At 40.2% G+C, this 21247-nt stretch overlaps 2 protein-coding genes across 4 annotated transcripts; one reads left to right on the top strand and one right to left on the bottom strand.

Moving 5' to 3' along the window:
- The first annotated feature begins 127 nt into the window (after positions 1-127).
- TRMT61B (tRNA methyltransferase 61B) lies at positions 128-12958 on the top strand. 3 transcript variants are annotated; one of them, XM_068940071.1, is made up of 8 exons: positions 128-628; positions 707-809; positions 5217-5407; positions 6612-6703; positions 7163-7401; positions 8065-8145; positions 8326-8398; positions 12906-12958. In XM_068940071.1, exons 1-7 carry the CDS (start codon positions 143-145, stop codon positions 8367-8369), a joined length of 1236 nt encoding a protein of 411 aa, XP_068796172.1. In that variant the 5' UTR covers positions 128-142; the 3' UTR covers positions 8370-8398; positions 12906-12958. The 3 variants fall into 3 exon arrangements, with proteins under 3 accessions (XP_068796172.1, XP_009688445.2, XP_068796171.1); XM_009690150.2 differs by lacking the exon at positions 12906-12958 and adding an exon at positions 8678-9181; XM_068940070.1 differs by lacking the exon at positions 12906-12958 and having other exon boundaries at positions 8326-8435.
- Positions 8502-16476, bottom strand: SPDYA (speedy/RINGO cell cycle regulator family member A). The gene is made up of 7 exons (XM_068940072.1): positions 16415-16476; positions 15349-15595; positions 14337-14395; positions 13981-14066; positions 12229-12400; positions 10807-11104; positions 8502-8717 (listed from the first exon to the last, which is right to left on the bottom strand). Exons 2-7 carry the CDS (start codon positions 15575-15577, stop codon positions 8629-8631), a joined length of 933 nt encoding a protein of 310 aa, XP_068796173.1. The 5' UTR covers positions 15578-15595; positions 16415-16476; the 3' UTR covers positions 8502-8628.
- Between the last annotated feature and the right edge of the window lie 4771 nt (positions 16477-21247).

Below are 21247 nucleotides of genomic sequence, written 5' to 3'. Positions count from 1 at the left end.
ACGGGCAGGTGGGGGGAGCTGCTATCCGTGCCGCCGCCGCCGCCGCCGCCGCCGCCGCCGCCGCCGCCCGCAGCCGTTAGCGGGGGCGGCTCTCAGCTCGCACCTCCCCCCACACCCCCCCCAGCGCCTCTCGGCCGGCGCCATGCGGGCCTGGCGCGGCCTGCGGCGGGGCCCCGCGGCGCCCTCCGGGCCGGCCGCCGCCTCCTTCTCCTGCTGCCCCGGCGGCGGGGAGCAGCAGCAGCAGCGGCGGCGGCGTCGCGCCTGGGAGACGTCCCTGTCGCCGCTGGAGCGGCTGAAGCGGCTGCTGCCGCCGGAGGTTGAGGCGGCGGCGGCCGGTCTGGACGCTGGCCCGGCGGGCGGCGCGGGCCGCGGCCCCCTGCGCCTAGGGGAGCTGGCGCTGGCGGAGCTGGGCCGCGGGCAGCGCGGCGCCCTGCGGCTGCTGTGCCGGCTGACGGCGGGCGCGGCGCTGGCCACCCCCCGCGGCCTCCTGCCGCACGACGACATCGTGGGGCGGTTGCCCGGGCAGGTGGTGCGGGCGGCGGGCGGCGGGCGGCTGCTGGTGCGGCGGCCCTCGCTGGAGGAGTACGTGCTGCTCATGGCGCGGGGTGCCGCCATCGCCTACCCCAAGGTACCGCCGCGCCCCGGGCGGCCGCCGCGTCTGCCTCCTCCCGCAGGCTGGTAACGGGGCGTGCTTTGTAACCCGCAGGATGCGAGCGCCATGCTGATGATGATGGACCTCCACCCGGGAGACACCGTTTTGGAAAGCGGCAGCGGATCCGGCGCTCTGAGCTTGTATCTGTCAAGAGCAGGTAAGGCCCTAGGTTAAGCAAGCGTAGGAGCAACGAATTTCTTCCGTCGCTTGCTGCTTTTCCATTCATCAAGATCTTGAAGTCTGTTTTTCAGGCTTTGCTGCAGTTTTCTTATTTGTATATACTCCATTGACTTAAGGTAAAATTAGATCTGTATCGATCCACTTCCTTACCTTTCTCAGTTTCCCTTTTCTCACTTTGCTGGACCACGTGAATAATCAGCGTGTTGGCGTGCTGGGTGAAAACATCTACATGGACACACAGTGTTGTTTCATGTTACACCTAACCTGATTTGATCTGGGTGTAGGTGCTCTGAAAGGTAGAGAGCCTTGGGCCATGCTGTCCTGCCCTCTCCCTTGCACTTCTGCCGTCTGAATCTGTTAGTTAGCAGCTGGTTTGGAAAGCGAGTCTGGCTGAAAGCTATTCTTTTCCTTCCTCTAGATCGTAGGTTTAGTTTCCTGCCAGTTTCACTCCCTGAGTAAATTCACTGCAGGGTCACAGGAGAGTTGGCATTTGCAAGGGAAAGTGGCAAGCAAATGTGATTGGGGTAGTAAAGGAGCAGAACTGCTCCTCTTGGCAGCACCCAACTCTTAGGTGAGTTTTGTTCTAATGGGAAACTACACCCTTAAACTTCATCTCGCCTGCAGTCATCCTGTGTAGTGCCAGTGGACCAAACTGCAGAGTAATTTGATTGATGGGCTCCTGATAACTTCCCCAAGAAAAATAATTTGGTATTGATTTCTTTGTTTGCTGCTACTGTTTTTGCTTACACCTGAGCATTAAAGTATCGTTTGAATCTCTTCCAAACTGGTATTCTAAAAATTATTTCTGCTGATGCACGATACTGCCCCTTCCCTGCACCGTTAAAAGGAGCTATGAGGGTAAAGCCAGGAACCCCATCATAGATCATCTTAAACTGGTATAACCAAAAAAAAAAAGAAGTGGAATTTGCATATCCTGATGGCTATGTTCAAAGACAGGGTTTGTGGACAACCCACCATCGCTATAACTAAATACTTGAAGTTGCCAGCCGTGGTCACTGAACCTGAGAAACACCCACCTATCCTGAGCTTATGTGAAACCTCAACACTTTTTTTTTTGTGTGTGTGTGTTTTAGCATTTTTCACCGTTTGGTTACAAATCAGCATTATAAATTATGCTATCTTTTTAAAATGTTTATGGGTTGAGCTGTTTTTGTGATCAAACTTGGTATCATTCAACACTTCCAGATTAAAAAAAAAACCCACTTTCTAATACTTCCACTTCTAATACTTTCTAATATCTATGGGAAGTGATGCTTTCTCTCCCGCCTTCTCATGCGAGAGACAAACTGAACAAATCACCTTTTTTGTTTAAGGCTGTTAAATAACCTTAGAACGTAAGGGCAGTGAATTCACTTTCTTTTACTCTCCCAGTTGTCCAACTGTCTTTCTACATAAGTTCTGGGATAACAGCACAAGTTGTCTTAGCAGCATCTTCGGAGGAAGCTTAGTATTGAGCAAGTATGTTACTAGGGCCACCTATCCAATTCTCTTCTGGGATGCCAGGATGTATTGCTGAGGATAAAATCAAAGTTAGGAAGAGTTATGCTCAGTGAATGGTACAAACCAGAGTGCTGAGATCCAGCCGCAGCTGAAAATGGGCGTATCTGGCAAGGGCACACCAGCAGCAGAAAAAGGGAATCTGGAGGACTCCCTGCTGGACAGTTTGTTCTGCTCAGTCCAATTGTTTTAGCTGCAGTAAACTTTGTCTGGCATCCCAATTCAGTTGGAAACACTATTTGAATGGTAAGACATTAAATGCTGCCCCAAACTCACTCAATTGCAGGTCGTCTTGATGTATGTTGGGCCCAGGTTTTGAGGTTAGCAGTTCTGCCTCTGGTCCGTCTCCCTCCTTCCACCTCCCACTACTAATCACAATTTCTTCCTATCGTCTTCATATGATATGTGTTTTTTTCTGTGATTCCATGGTGGGATTTTGAAGATAGTATGCCATCATCCTCAAAGCAACCTTTGCTGCCTTGGAGCTAGAAACAAACAAAACAGAAGAGGAAAGTCACCACTTTACTTTCCGGAGATGTATTTGGAGAGAGGGGAAATAGAGCCATTTTCATCTTCTCCCATCTTCCTCTATGTGCAGACCCTACATCCGAAGGAAAAGACATACCTGTTGTTTGCTAATGCAGAAGTTAGCTTTTGCTAAATACAGCAGACTAGTTACTACATTGGATGTTCGCTACACTGTGGCCGTTTCATACAGACTCACCTGCACTTGCAGATAGTTTCTCTCCTTTTTCCGTGTTGCCTAATGGGTTCCTTCTGACTGCTGACTTCAATTTAGCTGTAACTGTGCCAAGTCAGCAAAAACATGTGTCACCAGAATGGGAAGAAAGCAGGCTTTGTGCACCAGCTCGGTTCTGTCTTGGTGAGGGAGAAGGTGTATGTATGAGATTGTATTGCTATTTTCAAATTTACCAGACTTAAATCAATGCCAAATAGTCATAGTTCTAGTCATAGCTTAGGACAATTTGGCACCAACCTGAAAATACGTAGGTTCAACTTGCTCTTTCCTAATGCTGGCTAATTTTGCCACCATTTAATACAGTGATACTGAACAAGACTAATAACTGCTACACAGGTAAATGCTTGAATTTAAATCTGGTGGACACAGTGCAAAAATGGGTATTTTCTTAGATACAGATGCATGGAAGTATTTAGTTATCAAAACTTCCATTTTAACAGATTTCAGTAATCTCGTATGACAGTTAATCTCATGTTTGCTTACCATTGTCATTCTTTAATCTTTCTCAGAGCTTCCTGACAGACGCAACGCGAAAAAGTTCAGACTAGGTTAAGAAGGTGGCATTTGCTGTAACTTTAAAATCTTTGAAACCTAGAGAATATAATGTGTCTGAACTTGACATTCTGCAACGTTGCAATAATAAAGGGTTTTGTCCAGCTATTTTAACTGCTTGCTCTTCTTCTTTTTTCAGAATTCAATTTCAAAATGTAAGAAATTAAAAGGGAAGGGGTGAGCAGAGGAAGCAGTTAAGACTTGATTCCAATCCTCACAATTTTGTTCTTCAAATGTTTCCAAATTGATACTTCTTGAGTAATAAGGAAATGGTGCTGCAATTCTACAACTGTTCAAGGTGATCTAAGGAGGCACTGCTGGAATCCTGCCTCCTTACATGTTGGCACTGGCCTCTGATCCAGAGCAAGCTAGATCAGGGAGAAATTGGCAGAAAACCCATTCCTCCTTTTGTTGGGTTAGTTTTTCAGATGGATTCACAATGAGATCAAATGGAACAGGGAAGGAACCTGGTGGACACAACTTCAAATGGCTTAAAAATGTCACGGAACCCCTACCTGGAGAGCTTCTGATTGCTGAAAGCTTTCTGTGCCCATTAAGAATTAGCAGGGAGAAAGAGAATTTAACAGTATGTCATGTCTGCAAGAATTGGAATAATACAGCAATACAAGTATTGCTCTCCTTCCTTGAATATTCTGATAACACTTCCTTTATGAAGAATATATGTAACGGACTTGTACTGTGAATTTCAGAATAAAACAAAGGTAAATTTAGAATTAAATAATATTATATAAAAGAATAAAAGAATATATAGAGAGATAGAATACATAAAAAGAATATTATTTCAGAATAAAATAAATTTAGAATTTCAGTATATAGTAAATTTATACTTCGATAATTGAATAATGTAATTTATATTTATTACAGTTATAAACAATAACATGAAAATAATACACGCTGATGTAGAGCAAAGAGTAACTTCTCTCTGGAGCTGAGATCAGGGAGCAGGTCAGGCGGTTTTCTTATCCTTTCTTCTACCCTAAGATGGGACAGACAGAGAACAAACTACGCATAGAAAACAACAAGTCTTTGTAAAAATCAGGGTTGTCAAAAAATTTTAAAGCTATAAGCATCAAAACTTAGTAACAACAGGAGCAATCAACTGTCCACCTGCTCCTAACACCTGTGACTAGCAACCCACATTGCAGCTTTCTCAGCTGGCACCTCTGGCAGCTATAGCAGGAAGTCTATGAATCACTTGGGCCACAGATGACCGTAAAGTCATCTTTACTGCAAGAGGTGCTCTGGGAGGACATCCTAGGAACAGTTTGTACCACAGTAACTATGCTTTATTTTATCAGTGGGTCGATGGAGTTCAGGCTTTAAAAAAAATAACCTAGCACTTTGCATATATTTGCTTTAAATGTAAAGGAAAAAATAAACTGTAACTGATTTTATATGTAATTATTTCCTAAAGTGAAGCTGAGATTTAAAGGTGTGCAACTTCTGTAATTTCCTATGCTGCTTTTTTTCTAAATCCTTTATTATGGATGGGGGGAAAAAGTAGTAAATGTGGTATGCTTTGTTTATTTTAAGTTGGGTCCAAAGGACGTGTTGTAAGTTACGAAATCAGAGAAGATCATCACAATTTAGCTAAGAAGAATTACAGGCAGTGGCGTGCTTCATGGGAAATAGGACATATGGAAGAGTGGCCAGATAACGTGGATTTCATTCTTAAAGACATTACAGCAGCTGCTGAGGATATGAGATCTGTAACATTTGATGCAGTAAGTCTGAAAAATCCCCACCTCAATGACACAAATGGACATTTATCTTTTCAACATAAATTAAAATCTCTTGCTTTCCCACTCGCAACGGAGTTTTCCATATGTAGTTTAACCTGAGCAAAAACAATCAGATCCACACCAATAAAACATGGTGAGGTATTCCTTTGTCAGGTTGTTCTGTAAGAGTTTTCAAAAGTTCAGCTACGCCTTCCCAAATGAAAGGGTGACATGGCCCTAATATAAAAATATTGCAGTTAATCATGTGTACTTGTTTCTTGTATTTTAGAGAAATGGATGTTTTTATCTGATTAGGCATATATTTCAAACATAAAGTATATATGCTTATTGAAAATATAAATATGTGAACACTTCAATATCAGCTATATAGAATGTAAAATGTTACTAAGATCTATGTTTGAGTAAGGAATGCTACAGCCAGCTCTTCTCTCCTGCTTTTTATATCCTGACTTCAAAGGAGGGAGCTGTCTTGGGAGGAACAGTTGGATGTTATCACTTTTCCGTATAAAGTAGGCAATCTAGTTATATTAACAGTTCAAACAAATTACAATTAAGTTTAACAGTTTGAGTGAAGAAACAAAATGGCTAGTATAAAAATAACATCTTTGAAAACTTCAAATGTAACGATCCACAGGAAAGATCACACATTGCATATTCCACTGTTTTACCGTTTGTATAAGTCTCTAGCAGATGTAGATCATGCCAAAGACAGACGTTTTCTAAGTCCTGAAACAAACAGGAAGTTAGGCATTGAGACTTCACTGTTATCTTTTTCATTGTAAGGAAGCATTAGAACGTTTTAATCACTTGAAAACTAGATAGCCAATGTTAGCACACGTGAATATAGTCTTCCATAAGTTTTTTAGTAACGTCAACATTATGGAGTTCAATTAGCAAGAAGTTTGAAATTAACACAAGACTACAGCATCGGATAAATGTGTAACTTGCTTGTTTAATAGAAATTCATGTGCAGGTAGCAAGGACTTTGTTTTGTAAATGTACGGACCTCACGTTTCTTTAAGCTCTTCAAAAGTAGTACTAGAATTCATGTTGGCAATAATATGCTGCTGTTGTATGCATTTATTTTCCATATATAAACATAGTGTTTTTCAAGTGGTGTCGTTACGGAAAACTTGATATGTGCATTCAAGTTCACTGGAAAAATATACATATCTTTCTCTTGCAGATAGTTCTGGATATGCTTAACCCTCAGGCTGCTTTGCCTGTTGTATACCCAAGTCTTAAACATGGTGGTGTGTGTGCTGTGTATTTAGCAAAGTAAGTATTTAATTCTGGGATTTACAAATGTATTCAGGCATCACCTAAAACTGTTAAAAAAAAAAAAAAAATCCCCCATCTTTTCACACGTACAGCTAACGTTAAATATTTAACAAAATTAAAATTTTTTGCATTGTTCTTGAATTTTTTTTTCTTTTAGGAGCTGCAATCAGTATAAATTACACTTGACTAAAACCTGTAATCTTCTCTGAGGGAACACTCAATATGGGCCGGGGTATTTTCAATGTGGGCCGGGGTATTTTCAGTTAACAACGTCCTCAAAATAATTTTGTATTGTTTTCCAATTCAGTACTCAGATTTCCAGCTCCTTTACCCTAAAAGGGAAGGACTCACGTCAACCCAAAAGTAAAGAATATGACAACGGAATTCAGACCAGCAGTATTATCTGTTGATTTCAGTTTTCAAAATATTGCTTTATCCTTTGCATTTCTCCAAAAGCATCACACAGGTTATTGCCCTTTTAGACAGAATACGGACCCGCAAGCTCCCTTTTTTGTGCGAAAGGATCATTGATGTAACACACAGGAATTGGTTAGTACTCCCTGCTAAAATCAAGAATTGCAAATCAAGCCAAATAGTGGAAACTCAGGAAAATACTGAGGAAGAACCTCAACAAAAAGAACATGAAGAAATCCATTTTCAGGATCAAGCAGTTCTTAAAGAAAGTGAATATGATGGTAAGAACATTACTGTTAATGAGCTATACAGTAACTGCAATTTGATAGTCTAAGGATTTAGTGAAGACAAAGTTTGTAGGAAGAGGCAGTATCTTTTCTTAGATCAGCTGATATTCTCCTGAAGAACAGAGAAGCTTTTAGAAAACCTTTGCCTTCCCAGGATTGAAAAATTATATATTAATGGCTCTTTGAATTTAAATATCTTATTAAAAATCTAAACTAAATAGAAAACAAACTGCAATCTATAACTTAAGAATGCCTGTCTTTTCATTACTGTTCTCAGCTACTTTTTATCTATATAAAATTAATTTATTCATACTCAGCCCATTGCTGCTTTTAAGGACCCTGATAAGTTTAAGGATTCCATGGAGGGGATGTTACCCATGTGCTTTGTTTTCTAATTTTTTTGTTTTTGCTATTCTAGCAAATCCCCCCCCCTCTCCCCTCCTCAAACAAAAAAATCATACCAGTATAGATTTGCAAATTCCACAGTAGAGCAAAAAGGTCTGAATGCACTGGTATGTGACAATGAAGCAGTTTAACAGAAGCAAAAAGAAAGTGAAAAACATCAAGGAAAAGTAGCACATACACTTTGTTAACTCTAGTCTGATGTATGTATTTTTAAACCTGTTGGAAAATTTAAAAAATGCACGCTTTTCACAGAGTCACTTCCTGACAACGTTGAAACATACTGCTCAGTACCTTACATTGCTAGACCATCTTATTGGCAAGATGCTCATTCAGGTGAGAAGTCGGGAAAGTATTCTTATCTTAAATGTTTAGTGGTATTTTATTTTGAAAAATACTATTTTTTATGCCAGCACATTTGACATGTTACTATATAATGCAATCATAACATTTATAGCAATAAAGTAATTGTTGCATATTGAAATACTGTAGTAACATGTTTTGTTTTTTAATTAGCGTTCCTCACCAAGCTGAGAAAGTTTCAACCACCTCTTTCTTGATGTTGCTCAGATGTCAGCTGCTAATTTGGGTATGGTATCAGAATAAAATAAAATGTTACAAAATGACCACTATGTTTTGCAAGTTGTTTAACTTATAAGAATTATTGCTTTGATTTCTACTGCATATGAACTTTGACCAAATTCCATGAACAATTTGAAGGAAAAGGTTTTAACAGAATCCATCACATATGATACTGCTATACAATGCAGATTGTTACACAAAGAACAGAATTTATATTTCTGTCCCATTTGAAGCATTTCATTCTTCATTTCTTGTAAACCAATCCATGGATTTGTCTTGGTTCAAGGTGCTACCTCGTCTCCTTTTGTTGGACAGGCTGTGATAGTCTACCAGAAATGAGGAGAAAAAATACTGGTAAGAAAATAGATCAAATTCTGCCCTTTGAAACTTAAGTGAAACAGCTGATGTCACTGGTTGGTAGCTCAATTTCGTTATGAAAAATATTTGCACAACTGTAATAGAAACTGAAAGTCACTGAATTTGTGCCTCTTGATAAAGCCGCATTGATTTCAATAAAAGACCAGTTGTGGACAAATACATCTTCGGTTCATTTCCAGCAACCATGCTGAAAGTTGTCTAGTTGTGAACTTTGTTTTGAACATTTGAGAGTACTTTGTACATAATGAACAAAATTTGTTCTGACCTTTCTCAGATATAAAACAGAGTAGCTCTCTAGTAAAGATGCTAGACTGAAAAAGGAGGAACAGAAGCATTGCATTCAGGGTCTCATAAAAGTCTCCATGTATGCATATGGTAATGTTTAACAAATTAATAAATTTATGCAATGGTGTGTTGTAGCCGTCTGACTAATTCTGTATCTCAAAGAACATTCAAATGAAAAATGTTCAAGGTTGAGGGGTCCCTTCAGAATCACAGTTATACTCAAGCTGTCAAAAACAGTAACACAATCAATCCTACTACAATAGTGAGAAGTTGGGTATTAATGAGGACATATTCAAATTAAAAATAGAGATGTAAATTAACTATAACCCTTCAATCTCTCATACTTAAAATTTTACACTAGTTAAGCACATGGACATATCTTTGTAGAACTGAGGCCTTATACAGTTCCCCCAGGAAGTTTACATCTCAAGTGTGCTACCAGTCTTAACCGTAAAGTAATGCTCGCCCGATAACTAGTATATGTAATGGAGGCCTCTCATAATGAGGCTCAGGCGACTAATTTGAAGTAGCTTGATGTGCAAAGATTCTATTACGTTATATAAATTTAACGATAAAGTGTTGTATTTTTTCTTTTCAAGCCCCGTCATAAAAGGAAACGCTGTTAAAGGCTTTGAGATACACAAACAGAAGTCTGAACAGTTGATTTAATGCTCCTCCAAACCGACAACAGTAGTTGAGGAGCCTCCCCTTTCTAAAAACACTGCTCACACCAAGAATCTTTTCGCTCACATGACACACGCTTATTTTTACTGTTTCTTCTAACTACTCATAAACATTTAATATGATTCTAAATTTAATTTATAAGGCAAGAGTACAAATCAGTCTGGAACGCATTCCAAAACCTGCTAGAGAGGCTGAAGATAATTGGAACAGACTTGGAATATAAGGTCCTGCAGTCAGTACTTGCAGGAAGTCAAAACTGGCAAGAGATGAAAACAAGAATGGAATGTTTTGGTGAAGCAAGATACATTTTCCTGGTTGTGGTAGAGAAAAAACAATGTATACTTTTTGCAAAAATGGGTTCAGATAGGATACTAGCTCTTAAACAGGCAAGTGACTTTCCTGTTACCAAAATCCCGAGGCTGTTACCTCTTTACTATAAAAGTTTACCCAGAAAGAAGAAAGAGTAGCACGCAGCCTACGTACAGGTGAAGTTAATTGACTTCATGCTGCTACTGCATCATTAAGCAGTCAACTAGATGTTTTCTTTTTTTTTTGTATATATCAAATCACAGTGGTGCTTTTCACTTTAAATTGGATTTGGAAGAGGAGGCTAAGGTTTTAGGAGGCGTACTTTTTTTTTTTTACAGTAGGAACCATTTTGTTACGCTGTCCTGCTGATGTTCCCGGAAGTTTTTTCTCATTTTCCATTTGGTTATAGATAAAGCAAGAGAAATAACAGAAAATTCCAGTAACTATAGAAGAATAAAGGTATAAGAGAATCACATGGTATAAATGAAAATCTGTGGCAGTAAAAGCGTAGTTTTACCAGGGTAACTGCATTCGTAAAAGAGGTTTCTGCTAACACAAGAGTTTGCATCTTGACATACCAAGAAGGACCTAGCAGTCCCTTCACAAGTCTAAAGGGCACACACGGCCTTAGTTGGATAGAGCATGTACATTGTTTAGGGCTGTTTATACAGATACAAATACTTTTATACAGGTAACTGGGATTTACTGATACCGATCTAAACCAACTAACTGAAAATTACTTGCAATATTAAACCATACCTTGGGCATAAGAAAAAGGAGGGTCAACCAGCATTTTTTCAATTGGAAAGGTGTCCTTCAAATCCTGAGATAAATGTGTTTCCATCATCTCGAAAGTGCCAGTAGAGGAAGAGGAAGATGATGATAATCCTAGTCCTACAAATCTTCCTTTCTTACCACAAAGCAAGCAGTCTACAGGAGTAGCGCTAGGTCCTCGTGGCAGCTGTACTTCCTCTTTGTTATAGTTTCTCACAGCTCCGCTGTGGTGCACAGAACGTTCTCGCTGCCATATGTAATGTGTTGGAGCAATAGCCATTACCTATCAGAACAGCCATTACATCAGAAACCATAAAAATAACGGGCAAACATAAACCTGAAAACAAGGGATCCAATTTATGTGTGGCAGAAAGTTAAGAATAGACAGTTGAGGCAGATATCATCTATCTGCTTCTATCTCACTAAAAAGTTTACTACCCTAGGCAAGGATAATTGAACTAGTTACAAATCAGATGTTGAAGCACTACCGTTTACAGCCCTGTATACTCACATAAGCCATCACAAAAAGCAGTTTGTGCTTAGTATGTTGGGCTGAAGATGATGTATTTTATCGATTATTAAACGTGATCTAGATGCTGGCTCACAAAGTCTCTAAACTGATGATCACTAGAAGCTGGGAAGGTATGCTGGAAAAAGGACTATATGCTTGCCTAGTTCCTTGTACTTTTTCCATGTGCAACATCTAATGCTGTCCCCAGAGGTGGGATGCTGGAGTAAACGACATTTTGTTTTCCACGAATTATAGTAAATAGTACATTCTTATAACACGTTCAGGCTTTGCCAGACAGAGGTATTCCATCTGAAAAGTGGGGAATGTCTTCTTCCCGTATTTTTGAAAAAATGTAGGTTATAACAATGCATTAATAGCAAGAAAATGTTAAAAGTTTGTCCTTTCGCCTTTTCCCCCCCACCCCTGAAATGCACTGAAAAACTCTTATTTTACAAAGTCAATTGAAGTTACACTATTAATTTTGATGGAATTAAAATTTAACCCAAGGGGCTATTTTTTTTTTATTTGAAGGTCTTATTTTGTGTACTTTTAATTTGTAAAGCTGACACAAAAATAAGTATTTCTAAAGTGAATGAAGTGAAGCAGCCAATGGTAAATTTTAACTAAAAATATTTGCATAAAGCAGAAGGATTCTGTCTATAAAAACTTTAAACAGTAGCACAATGCAAAACACTGCAGTTTACCTTAAAGTAGAGTTTCAAAGAATATATTTTGAATGCAGAAGAACTTTGAAAAAAGATAAATGGGTCATGACATTTTAGCTGCCTCTTTTCTGTACCGTATCTTATCTACACATTTTAGAGAAGAAATTACTTCTACAGAGCTGGTTTCAATTATTGCAGTTGCAGCATCTACAGGATTAAAACCCTCCCTACCTCTTCACAGCAACGTCTGCTTACAATAGCCCTGTAGTCAATTCTACTCCACAGTTGATCTCTTAACTTTAAGAAATCAGGGAAGAGTTTTCTCCACGTCTTTCCCAAAGCCCAAGGGAAAATGTCATATTTTGATTCTTCATCATCTTCTTCAACTGTATTTGCCAGATACCTTCAAACATATATGTTTGTGTCTGTAAATACTATTCTTTCTGAATTGTTATATTAGTATTATTTTTAACATTAAAGACATTTAAGACTAAAAATTTGTTTCCTAATACTGTGAGAAAAAATCCTAACAAAACACAGCCTTCTCTCAGGACTCTCTTAGGAAGCCCCATCTGTATCCTCTGGGTTAATACAAACTTATAGGAAAGTATTATAAAAATTGCTTTACCCTAAAGTTGGCTAAATGAGTAGGTATATAACAACAAACATATCCTGACAGCTTTCTCAAGCAAGCAAGATATCCTTGCATTAAAATGAACAGTTTCTGACTGATCCTTTAAGTAAAGCTTAACACTATTTTGTGAAATTTTAAACTTTAAATTTTCTTTTTTCTTGATTTTAGCTGTTCTTGGAAGATTATGTTTCTTACATTAAATTCGCAGCAAACAACTAAGTATAGGGCAACCTTCATGTAAAAATGACATATTTTAATGTTCATATTTCTTTAGGCCTTCACTATGATGTGCCACTTTTGTTTCTTGGTCTTCTCTCCAGACAACAGGAAAATACTTTACCTCCTATGAAGCCACCTGATACTGAATTCCTGTAAGTCATACCTGAAAAAATTATAACTTTCAGTTTCCCCTCCATTTCCTCGCTTGCTCTTAATCATCGCAGTCTTCTCTCTAGTCCCAGTCTCACTAGACTCCTTGTCTCTCCCCACTCTGGTCTGGCTTTTGCCCCCTTCATTGAAGTGAAATGGCTTCCCCTTCAGTGCTCTGTGGATGCTCTCAGGAATACCGTTTATCATAGAAGAAACAGCTATCCTTCCGTCTGCACTAGCGCCCAAACCAGAGCTGCTGAGAACTACACTTACTTACAAAAAAAAAAAAGATGACCTGCGCTCCAAAACACTGAAAAAGCATGCTGCATCACTCTGCAGGTATAGCGCGCACGCTTGGCCAAATAAGGGTAGGTGATACAGGCTTAGTTAAGTCAGATTCCTGATTGCACTTCTATTTCAAAGCATAGTGATTTTAGAACTGTTCAGAAGAAAAGAAGTTCTCAGAAATTCTCTACCTGCATTTTTAAAGTTGACTGAATCATGCTGACAAAATTTTTCTCATAAAGTTATTCCTGAAGTGCACATCAGAACAAAACATTTCAGTGCAAATGTCTTAAAAGCTGGCAAAAACATAAAACTGGGTATTATAATAGGAAGTGTGAGCCATAGTATGTTGCCCTATATTGCCCTATGCGGATTTTTTTCAATTTTTTTCAAGTTCACAGATTTTACAGTTCTGTAGACAGAATTCCATTCTGTGTACATAATTACACCACAGATGCAAATTTCCCCTCACTGCTGCTCAAACCTGTTCCACACAGGTGCCCATCAGAGGAATAATATCCAATTTGCTCTATTTATCTATTATGGGTAGATTACATTTCTATGCTTATATAGAACCCAGTCAATTACAAACTGATTAAAGAAGTCTGCAAATCAGAATTACCAGTGCTATAAACAAAGGAATGAACTAATGCAAGGTTTATGCTAATAAAACCAGGTAATTTAAAAGTACTTACAGAGCAACAAAGAAATTGATTCTGGTATGCTCATTTATTGTGAAGTTAGCCCTCTTGAAATAAACGAAAGTCATTGCCAAAAGATACTGTTTTAAAATGTAAAACGTTACATTCATTATTATGCATTAATATATTGTTTCACTATAACATTTCCTAAATGCTTATCACATTTATCTCACATCAGAATATTTTGTTGATTCTCATCAATGAGAAAAGCGTTAACCGAGTTTCCTGAAGCTTCAATATGAACACATTAGAAAAAAAATACGGTCTGTATTCACATTACAGCATCAAGTGACTGAGAGCAGACTTTCATTCAAAATGTAATCTCTTGACTGAGAAGGAAATACACTTGCCTTATCTGCAATTTTACAGCAACAGTCCATCCATAGGAAGTCTTGAACTAGATCATCATCTGCAACAAAAGAAAGTTGTAGCATTTCAAGCAATAAAATTGCTTTTCATAGACAGTATATGTAAATATGTAATGCATGGTCCTTTTATTCAGCTAAATGAAAGGAAAGAAGCTAGATTTACCAGTAAAGAACAGAGAAACCGACAGGAAAAAGATTAGGTTTGAAAAAGGAAAAACTAAACAAGACGACAAACTATGAGAAAGGCAAGACTGAAAACCCAATGATTGCATTTCACTCTTATTCTCAGTAATAGCAACTGAAAAGTCACCAGTATTTTTTCCATTTAATTAACTTCTTCGTATGTACATGGTTCCGTCTGATAATGTACAATTATTTCTCATGAACCACAGACTGCTGAGATCGCTGCACCTCGACTACCTGACAGCAAATGCTTTCTCTGATTGACTCCTGTATTGAAGATTTGAATAAAAGCCACATGCAGTCTCTAGCCATTTCTCCATCTCTTCACTAAACTAAGTACGTACAAAATCTTATATGAAAGAGATACAAATACAAGAGATGCTAGAACTCCTCAGCTTTTCTTCCCATTCCACTTCTCTCCCTAAATTTTTGTTCCCACAGTAACTTGTTTATTCAGCTGGAAAGTCCAGCCTTTTATCAACCTATGTAAAACAAAAGTACATTGTTTTACATTTAAAAATAGTTTTGTTGAAATGTAAGAGAAAATAGAAAGGAAAGAAATGATCACAGAAGGAAGTATCACGCACCTTTTGTTTCATTTTTAACTTAAAAGGATGCCTTTCATCAGTTTGATAGCTCTTTTTGTATTTTTAACTTAAGCATTAAACATATAAATACTATGTAACAACAAAATATATTTAGACAAAGACATGGCTATTAGTATCTATGTAAAGAGTTCTCTCCAGTCATCATTCTGTTTAGGTAACATACTGTTCAGTCAATACCTTGATACATATTATTATCAACCTACCAAACAATTTAAAGAAAGCTGTCATTTCCTGACGCTGAATAACTAGACATGGTCCCTTTGGACGTTTATATTTATGACTAGAAACCTTTTTTTCACAATTTTCATGACGGTCTTTAAAAGTAGGACGCTTTAGTCTAATAAGGGTTTTTTGCTGATGTGATCTGGATGCACTCGATTTTACGTGAACAGTGACAGAAGGAGGTGTCTGACACACCAGATTGTGTCTCATTTTGGTAAGTAAAAGTTCCTGTTAAAAAAAAAAGAAGAAATTAACTACCAAAAAATGTCAATTTGAGCAGTACTACTCTATATTTGCTGTGTTTAAATCAAACATTTTCAGCAGAGCTTTTAAGTCAGGCAATAGAGAAATTAATTTTATCAGTAATAATTATCTGAATCTTGTGCCCTAAGTCAGCTGATTTCTTTGTATGTAGATTTCTTTAATGTAGTTCTAATTAGATAAAGCTCTTTTCACTGAAAGGCGATTTTACCTTTCTTTTTCAACTGCTATTTGAAAAAAAAAAAAATCCTTTATTGAAAAAGTTGCTATTTGTCAAATCTGCACAGGCCCTATGCATGTACTTAAGCCTACCAAGAACATTCCTCCTTTCCTATTTGTGATTGTGTGTTTTAAAAAGAACATGCATAGAGTTAACACCACAGAACTACAGTTAAACTACACAATATTGAAGTATTGAACTGGAATTATTTTTAAAATATTTGGTTAGAGCCACTGGAAATCAAACTTCCTTAAGTGATCATGAGGCGCTATAACCAAGGAAGACCTTCCGAGGCGTTTGTTAACTGCAAAACCGAGCCGATACCAAACGGAGCGTGAGCAGAGCCTTCGCGGGCAGGGGACAGGGGCAGCTTTGTACCACGCAGAATATTTTGGGGGGCGGGGCTTGGGGGGGGGGGGAAGCCCTCAGTTACCGACCGAGAACCGAAAGCGGGCTCCTAACCCCCCGCAGGAGGCGGGGACAACCCCGGCAGGGGCAGCGGCCGGGGCAGCCCCCCGCACGTTACCGCCTGCCGGAAGCGGCTGCCTTGCGAAGAGCGCGCTCACCGCTTCAGCGCCTCCCTGCCGGGTACAGGGCGGGCTCAGGCAGGCTCCCAACAGCCCACCTCCGCTAGATACCACAACAGGTTTAAAAAAAAAAAAAAATAAAATAAAATAAAAAATTTTAAAAAATTAAAAAAAAAAAATCCCCTTCCGCGCAGAGGCAGCTACCACCCCCACGCTGCCGGGAGCCCCCTCAGCGCCCTTTATCCACCTCAGGCCGGGGCGGGGCGAGCACTCACCTCGGCACGCGGCGGCCGACCGCCCCGCCTCCCGGCTCGGAATGGCGCGCCTCGCCGCCAATCGCAGCGCAGGCGGGAGCCGCCTCCGCCAATCGGAAGGCAAAGCAGGCCGCCCTCCCTCACCCCTCTGCCGCCGCGGGGGCGCTAGGCTGGGGCGGGGGGGGAGGGAGAGCGTCCTCTCAACCAATCAGAAAACGGGGAGCGCGGTTGCTAGGCGGGAGGGCAGGCGGGGGCGGCCTGGGCGGTAATGGGATTTATGGACCAGCCGAGGCGTCCTTCTCCCCTTCCCTCCCCTCCCGGCCGGCATCGGCTGCTCCGGCACTTCAGCCCCCCCAGCCGGGGAGGAGCAGAAGCACAGGGCAGGGAGAGGGCTGCGCTGAGGAAAGGGCACAAAGGGGCACATTTAGAGGAAAGGAGGTTTACAAAAATAATAATAAAAGGTGATGCAAGAAAAAATAATTTGGGGGTTATCAGGTTTGATATTATATTCCTGTTTGCTCGTTTATAAGAAGTGGCATAACCTGATGACTGAGTAATGAATTTTTGTGATAAGCGGATATTTTTTCTTAAGAACCCCATTCCTGGATACGTATGAACAAGTAAGATAAAACTCTTCTGCTCTTTCCCATCCTTGGTTCCCAAGAAGAGCTTGAAAACCAAACCCCACAGAGTACAAACTGCTGTGGAAAACAGAGACTTCACTGATCTAAAAATACACCAAGCTTCGTTTGGTGGCTGTGCGCGACGCCCGGGTATGGCGCGGCGCGCGCCCCGGGGACCCCTGGGCAAGGCCAGGGGCGGCAGGGCGCGCTTCACTCTGCCGGGTTTCCCAGCGAGACTGGGTTAGCTGCCGGGAGCTGGGACTGGGCAGGAAAGGGGCACCGGCTGCGCAAGGCCGCTCGCCGGGGCGAAACCTCTCTGCTCGGCGGCGCTGTGTTTCCTGCGCTCGCCCTGTCCTGTGTCATGAGCCGTCTATAATACCTGATTCGGCTGTTCTCTCCCAGCTGTCCGGCAACGCTGTAAAAGCTCCCGCAAAACATCCCTCCAAAAAACGGCAGGTAAGAGAGAAGAAAATATACTTACAATTTAAAGAAGGTTAAAAACACAAACGCAATACCTTGATGTTACTTTTCCAGGCAAGCAATTACTTGCATGTAATACCATGCAATTAGTCTAAGGCAGCCTATTGAAATGTAATAAAGCATGAAAAACTTCTCAACTAGTAAGTTTCCACGCGAAATCTTCCTGTTGTCTTTTCCTGTAAGATCTAAAGATTTTAGCCCAGGAAGACGGCAAGAAACATATCTAGTTTCGTTGCTTCCTCCTATACAGGCCAATTAAAGGGCAACTGGTAGGGCAAGTGGTCTCATTTGCTATGGTAATGGTAGCACAGGCCTTTTTACTCTTCCCTCATCTTTTATTAATACTTTACTCGATATCTTTACTCGAGCACTCCGAGTTAGTGATTATATTCAGGGAAAGGTCATATCATCTTTCTGATCGTCTTCTCCAGAGAGGGGGAACACGTACCAAGCAGTACGTAGGCACTACCGCCATCTCTGTACGCAACATGCTGAAATCCAGAAACCTGGCAGCAGGGAGGAGACGGAGAAATCAGTCAGACCGAAGTCTGTTCCCCTGAGGGTCTCTCTTCATAAACACATGTGTTCAGGCTGAGGCAACCTCCATCAAGTTGCTCTTTATATTTTCCCCCCAAAAATTCACAACATGTGCACGCTACTCTTTGTGCATAACGTTTTTCATCTAAGGCCCTGGAAGTACTCTCCAGTTAATCCCCGTTCATTCGACACCTGTGGAAACTGAAGAAAAGATGAGTTATAAAAATTTCTAGAATAACCCATTCAAATTAGGAAGCTAGCTTCTCTCATTTTTTGCAGTACTGGCAAATTTATAAAAGTGCTATGATAATTTTGAAGTGTTTGCATTCTTGTATTTTACATCTTCAGATTGTATGCTTTACCTTATCGATATAAGGGGGCTTACAAAGTAGATCTTTTTCCACACAGAGCTTCCCAGGACTTGTATGTTTTTTGTTTGTTTTCCCTTGTAGCTTTTTCCTATCTAGAAGGGATTTTTTGGAGCTAGTGATTCAGCAAAAAAGTATTAAAGGATTTTTTTTTCTTTTCACTAAGATCTGTTAACAATCAAGCTATTCAACGGGTATTGTGATCCACTCTCTGTAACCCCTTCCGTACCTTGGCCCTGGCCCCAGGACCTGGGACTGAGCTCTGATACAGAGCCCAGTTGCCTAAGGTTGGCTCAGACTCTTGAGCAAATTGCAAAGTGGTGAGAAAGCCTGCAATTTTACCTTTCTTATCCTGTGGGACTCGACAGACTGAGGCGGGATTGCTGAGACCGGGATGACTGCAGGATTCGAGAGGAAAAACATCAACATGGAAAGGTATAAAATCCTAAAGGAAAAATCAAGGAGTCAGCAGCTGGCAGCCCAGCACTGTTAAACATCTGCTCCAGGGAGCAACGGAGGCTGACCCGATCCTCCTGACCCATGCTTGCCTCGCCAGCAAAGACGGTCCGGTCTCTAGGTAGAGGTGATGAGGGTACTAATGCTTAGCCTACTAGCTTGTCAAATCCTGCACGTCTTTTTTGGGTGTTAACCAATAAACAACTGTTTTGTACTCTTGGGTTGAGCGTATCCTGCTTGCAGGTCTCTATTTCCATGGTAAAAGATGCTGAGCAGAGTGACAATACGGAAACAGAGCTTTACCAGACAGTAAATCCTGTGCATGAGATAGTGGATTTAACTGGTTCGCAACCTTACGTAATATTAAGTACCGTTTTTTTAAAGTTTGTACAATTCCTCCAAGAATATCTAGAAGAACGTAATTCTAGTTAAGTTTAGTCTGAGGAACTCACTGGACATCAGGGGGCACTGTTTCACTGCAAGCCATTTAAACAGAGATGATGTAGCATTTGTCTGGTTTCATATACTGGATTTAGCACTGCTGTTCTGCATTTTACATTGTACATGTAAATCAGTTTAGCTCCTTTTCATGTTTCTGTTACCACAGTTTGAACTGCTTTTTTTAATATAACCAATAAGACCTGGTTTTGAATTGATTCAGAAGCCTCACTGAAGAAAAACAGAAGCCTAATACTTCCAATAGATTATATTTACGATATATAATGGTTTTTTTCTATCTTATAACATTTTTAAGGTGGGAAAGCAAATGCTTTAATTGCTGATGTCCTTCCCAGTGAACTATTTTTTTTTCTTTGAGAAAGATAAAGTAGCATTGGAAGAGCACCAGATATTTCCTTTTCAAAGGAAAGCATGAAGAACATTGGCTTTTTTTAAATGTGGACCATTGTTCAAAATAAAATACACATTTTTTTCAGATGACAGACTTTTGCCACCTATTGCAGAGTGTGAACTCGAGAAAAATAGATCTGTAGACTTTTCCTACTTATCGCAAAGTGTGAACTAGAGGAAAAATAGATCTGTTCCCTGTGGAGAGTACTCCTGACCTTGTCAGGGAGAACCCAGCCTCTCATTCGAGTACGTTCTAGATGGAACATGCACAAGATGACAGCTTGATTCCAAAAGATAAATAACTAAATCAAGGCTTTCACGTAAAAAGCAAACTTTGGACATGCAGTACCACTTTCATAACAGAGGGTGCAGTGCACTGGTTACCTGTGATAGATACGGGTTCAGGCCCTTGTTTCTTGTATGTGAGAAGGGAGAATAAGGATTTAGATGAGCTCTGTGAAACAGATCATTAAAGCATTGTGGTACCTGGGCTAGGACTAAGCATCACAGTCTGAAAATGGTTTACTTGTTTGCTGCTTGAAGTTGCGACTAAGGACACCGAAAAGGAGACTTAGAGCTAAATCTTTACTACTGGCAAATTTTACAGTATGATTGAAAATGGTCTAGTGCCATTAAGTATATGTCATTATGATGGATGAATGCACATGCAAATTGTTGTCAGCTTTGTTTACTTGAAAAGAACTTCTAAGGAAATAGTCTCTTCTAAAACCTAAGTCTAAGCGTAGCTGTGGTTATTCTCTGGTACTGAGAAACTCAGAAACTACATAGAATATCGTTTGGAAATTATGCATGACCATGCGTGACCATGTAATATACTGGTAGGCTAGTATAGCAGACGGTAAAAGAACGTCAAGGTTGCCAGCAGACACAGTACATGCCTAAACATGCTGCTTCTGCATTCTTGAGAACAGCCAAATGCTCTGTGGCAGCAAATCTACATAAGGTATCGAGGGCATAAGTTTGAGCTTGCTGTTCATTTCTGCTGTAAATAGACTGAAATATTCTGGGTGAATTTAATTCAAAACAAACAGTGGAAGCATTGAAGAATTATTTTTAAGGACTGGCATCTCTGTGCTGGCTGTAAATGAAATGGTCTTATCCGAAGACTTCCAATTCTTTCGTCAAAATAAACAGGTGAGATAGATGATATCTAATCTATCTAGATGGCTCTTCACCACCCTGTCACGAAAATGCCATTGAGGAACTAATGTTGTATCTCTCAGTATCAATAACTTACAACTCTAAAGTGCATACGTTACGTTAAAGGGAAAGGAGATGAAGAAC

This window comes from Struthio camelus, chromosome 3, assembly GCF_040807025.1.
Source record: "Struthio camelus isolate bStrCam1 chromosome 3, bStrCam1.hap1, whole genome shotgun sequence".
Lineage (NCBI taxonomy): Eukaryota > Metazoa > Chordata > Aves > Struthioniformes > Struthionidae > Struthio > Struthio camelus.
Note: the sequence above shows the minus strand (reverse complement) of the source record. Positions and strands in the feature narration are given on the sequence as shown.